Here is a 5000-nt window from a genome sequence, read left to right on the forward strand (position 1 = left end):
GACCGGGAGCCCAGAACAATATATTACATTTGATAGTGACGCGTGCGGCGTACACATGCTGATATGTTCAGCGATCAGATGGAGAGGAGCGTCTCCCGTAGCCTACAGTGCCAACAGGTTCACGCTGCGCTTTGCATGAAGTGTGTGTTTTTATTGTTCTTCCCAACGGGACCGTCAATACTGTCCCTGTGTCAGTTTGGAGCTGAACTGCGCCGACCTGACACCCAGCTGATACACAGCTTAATCAGCTGTGTTTCAGTTTGAGCCTATTCTTCACGCGAGCAAAAATACAGTAAAAATTATGTTTCACATCGTAGGCTCCAAGCCACATAACGTGGCATTGACATAGGGCTACATATTATAACCATATGAAACAACAATAATTTGATGTTTTTCCTCTTTATTTATAGGCTAGATGTAGGCATTTTTATTATTTTTAACCCCATATTATATCAATGATAAATTCGCAGTTTTAACTTCGTTCTTCCTGCTTCTCTCCACCCCAGAATGTCTGTCCAATGAATGAATGACCTTAGATCACGTGTGGTTTTGCTTCTTAATGCTGGTTCACTTACAAAAGGGGCAATATGAAAGTGGACCACAACAAACAAACAAAAAAAAAACTCTATTTGGTCTGGACCAAAGCAAGTGAACTAGCGGACTTTCCCAGTGTGAATACACCCTCAGTGATTCTGGAGAACGCTTGTTGTCAAAACCAGTGAATATCTCCTCATGATCCACTACCTGTCTGTACTGTGTATGCACTGAAAGATGCAGTGTTAATACACAGCCTAGGCTCTGTAAACTGCTATGTAAACAAAAGGGCCCACTGTAGCTATAGCAACATGCCAGTTTACAGAGCCTAGGCTGTGTATTAACACTGGATTTTTCTTTTCATTGCAGACCCAGTAGCAGATCATGAGGTGTGTGTGAATGGGTGAATGTGTGTGTGAATGGGTGAATGTGTATAAAACTATGTAAAGCGCTTTGAGTCTGTGAAAAACCAGGGAAAAGAGCTTTATAAGTGGAGTCCATTTACCATTTGTCCGTGTGTGTGTGTGTGTGTGTGTCTGTCTGTCTGTCTGTTTGTGTGTGTGTGTCTGTCTGTCTGTCCGTCCGTCTGTCTGTCCGTGTGTCCGTCCGTCTGTCTGTCCGTGTGTCTGTCTGTCTGTCCGTGTGTCTGTCTGTCTGTGTGTCTGTCATCGCTTTGGTCAGCTTAATAACATGTAATGTAATAATCAATTTCTGTATTATGGATTGATCCCGCCCATTGTAGTGTATCTCTCTCCTGATTGGCTGAGCTCAGACTGTCTCTGTCTTGTGATTGGCTGGTTGTAGGGTCAGCTGGATCTGCTCAGGAACAGCTCCGGTCTGCTGTACAGGATGAAGGACACACAGGGAGCCAGGTAAACACACACACACACACTCACTCACTCACTCACTCACTCACTCACTCACTCACTCACTCACTCACTCACTCACTCACTCACTCACTCACTCACTCACTCACTCACTCACTCACTCACTCACTCACTCACTCACTCACTCAGACACTCTCACACTCACTCTCACTCCTGCAATGTCCCACAATGCATTGCACCACAGTAGTGGAGTCTCACCCTGCATTACAATCCCCTTACTTCCATACTATTTACTTTAGTAGAAAAAAGATTTAGGATGTCCTGATTCTTGTGGTCAGATTTAGTATGGTTAGAAGTACCCTGATGTCTACTACATCTGGCCGAGATTTTTAGTGTTGAAAACAGCATCCTATTTTGGGCGATTCTGACCCACAATCCAGTGCGCACCAGAAGCCTCCATATGAAAACAACCGGGGATGAGACGGATATAAAAGCAAGAGGCAAGATCAAGGAGCAATGTTAGGATGAAATAAATAAGTTAAAGTATGTCCCAAGTGTATGCTCTTTCTCTCTCCTATTCTACATACTACAGCTGAACATAAAAATAATCTAGTAGGCTACACTTTATGCAGTAGGCATTTATTTATTTGCACACACTCAACAAATACATTAACACATGTAAAGATTAAAAGAGTATGTGCTGGAGAGGTCAGAAACCCGAATGGGCTTATCGAGTGACCTCTCCAGGTTACATATAAACAAAAAATATATATAAAAAAAATATATATATATAAAAAGAAAACAATTACCAAAACCAAGCAAACAAAACAAAAACAAAAAACATCAAGATCCACAAACAATCACAAACAAATAAACTGCATCTAAATAAAAAGAAAAGAAAACTCAAAAGAAAAAGAAACAACAAACAAAAATAAGACAAACATTCAATAGCCACTCGACTGCACTATCCCTCCAGCAATTGTTCTTTTAACTTCTTCCTGTATACAGGCCTACAACCTGCGATTTGGAACGCATGTTGAGTTCCAAATCTCCTCCTTTTTAAAAACATTTCTAGATTATGGCATTTCAAACTAGGGCTTCTGTAAGTGTGACGATTGTATCAACATTTGAAATTGCTACCGTTATGGAAACTGTGAAGTGTAGAGTCTCTGAACTGTGATATTTGTTATCTGGTTATCAGTCAGCTACATGAGATGTGACGTGAACATTGTTCTTTGTGTTTCAGTAAAATGAAAGGTTCAGACAACCAAGAGAAACTGGTTTATCAGGTCATCGAGGACGCAGGAAACAAAGGTAAGAGTTTACAATACACAGACAGACAGACAGACAGGCAGACAGACAGACAGGGAGGGAGGTAGGGATGGAGGGAGGGAGGGAGAGAGGGAGGGAGAGAGACAGGGAGGGAGAGAGACAGGGAGGGCGGGAGACAGACAGACAGACAGGGAGGGAGGGAGGAAGACACAGAGACAGACAGACAGACAGACAGGCAGGCAGGCAGACACACAGACAGACACACAGACAGACAGAGACACACACACACACACACACACACACACAGAAAGAGAGACAGACAGATAGACAGACAGACAGAGAGACAGACACACTAACATGTATTTGATGTCCCAGGCATATGGAGCAGAGATATCCGATTCAAGAGCAACCTACAGACAGACAGACAGAGACGCACACACACACACACAGACAGACAGACAGACAGAGACACACACACACAGACAGACAGACAGACAGACAGACAGAGACACACACACACACAGACAGACAGACAGACAGACAGACAGACTAACATGTGTTTGATGTCCCAGGCATATGGAGCAGAGATATCCGCTTCAAGAGCAACCTACAGACAGACAGACAGACAGACAGACAGACAGACAGACAGACAGACAGACAGACAGACACACACAGACAGACAGACAGACAGACTAACATGTGTTTGATGTCCCAGGCATATGGAGCAGAGATATCCGCTTCAAGAGCAACCTTCCTCTGACTGAAGTCAACAAGATCCTGAAGAATCTGGAGAGCAAGAAGCTCATCAAGGCCGTCAAGTCTGTGGCCGTGAGTCTAGAACTACAATCTACTAACTATAGGACTACAACCCTTTAGGACTACAAACCCTTTAGGACTACAACCCTTTAGGACTACAAACCCTTTAGGACTACAACCCTTTAGGACTACAAACCCCTTAGGACTACAAGCCTTTAGGACTACAACCCTTTAGGACTACAAACCCTTTAGGACTACAACCCTTTAGGACTACAAACCCCTTAGGACTACAAGCCTTTAGGACTACAAACCCCTTAGGACTACAAACATGTCTGTAGCCGTGAGTCTAGAACTACAATCTACTAACTATAGGACTACAACCCTTTAGGACTACAATCTACTAACTATAGGACTACAACCCTTTAGGACTACAAACCTTTAGGACTACAAACCCTTTAGGACTACAAACCCTTTAGGACTACAAACCCTTTAGGACTGCAAACCTTTAGGACTACAAACATGTCTGTAGCCGTGAGTCTAGGACTACAATCTACTAACTATAGGACTACAAACCCTTTAGGACTACAACCCTTTAGGACTACAAACCTTTAGGACTACAACCCTTTAGGACTACAAACCCTTTAGGACTACAAACATGTCTGTAGCCGTGAGTCTAGAACTACAATCTACTAACTATAGAGACAGTGCGGAACGCGTCATAATCGCGTTATAATCAGAGGCCACGCCCATCGTGGGGGAAAACAATTCACAGCGCTCCATTCACTTTATATTGAATGACACTCGTATTCGGCAAACAAACTTAATAAAAACATAATACGACCTGCCTTTCACAAATACACGTTACATACTCTAAAGCCACTACTCTTGTCTGTCTATACGAGCTGTTTTTGTGAAAATTGATTGAGTAATTTTCCATATCGAGACAAAACTCTTAACTAATGTATGCTTTATGCTAGGCTAATGTTAGCCTTCTGCTGTAGGCTAGGCAGGTCGGACGGGAAAAAACACCTCAATATCTAAAATTACTCAATAATTTTTCACAAAAACAGCTCGTATGGACAGACAAGAGTCGTGGCTTTAAAGAAAGTAACGTTTTCTCGTTAAATGGATGTTTGATTAAGTTTTAATTAAGTTTGTTTGCAGAAGACAGGTCTCCTTCAATACAAAGTGAACGGAACGCTGTTCAATGTTTTCCCCCACGATGGGCGTGGCCTATTTCATGCACTGTCTCTATAGGACTACAAACCCTTTAGGACTACAACCCTTTGAGTATGTAGGAGGGAGGACGTTATTAGGGCTTTTACAACACTGCCTGTGTGGCGCACCCATATTAGATAGAACCAATTGAAACGTGAGCCCGGATTTCTGGACTTTTTGAAAAAGCTTCAATGGAGAGTGTCCAGACCAACAGGCGCAGCAAATTTAATTTGTAGTGGCAGGTCTGGGAATGCCAGGCTAGGGAAATACTGGATTTTCTCCACATTGACCAGACTGAAGTAGGGACCATCAAGAAAATACTGTCAAGTTTTTCAATATATTTCACAATATTTGATAAAATTGCTCCGGAAATGATCCAAAATTATTATTATT

At 42.5% G+C, this 5000-nt stretch overlaps 1 protein-coding gene across 1 annotated transcript in view; it reads left to right on the top strand.

The window, feature by feature from the left end:
* polr3f (polymerase (RNA) III (DNA directed) polypeptide F) overlaps positions 1-5000 on the top strand; it is a gene marked incomplete at its 3' end in the record, with an annotated part of 10362 nt that overhangs the window by 2015 nt on the left and 3347 nt on the right. Inside the window, exons 3-5 of the mRNA XM_080054220.1 lie at positions 1339-1406; positions 2608-2675; positions 3349-3461. Of these exons, the coding sequence (XP_079910346.1) occupies positions 1339-1406; positions 2608-2675; positions 3349-3461 (249 nt within the window). The remainder of the gene's footprint in view (positions 1-1338; positions 1407-2607; positions 2676-3348; positions 3462-5000) is intronic.

Source organism: Ammodytes marinus, assembly GCF_949987685.1.
Source record: "Ammodytes marinus genome assembly, contig: scaffold_50, whole genome shotgun sequence".
NCBI lineage: Eukaryota > Metazoa > Chordata > Actinopteri > Uranoscopiformes > Ammodytidae > Ammodytes > Ammodytes marinus.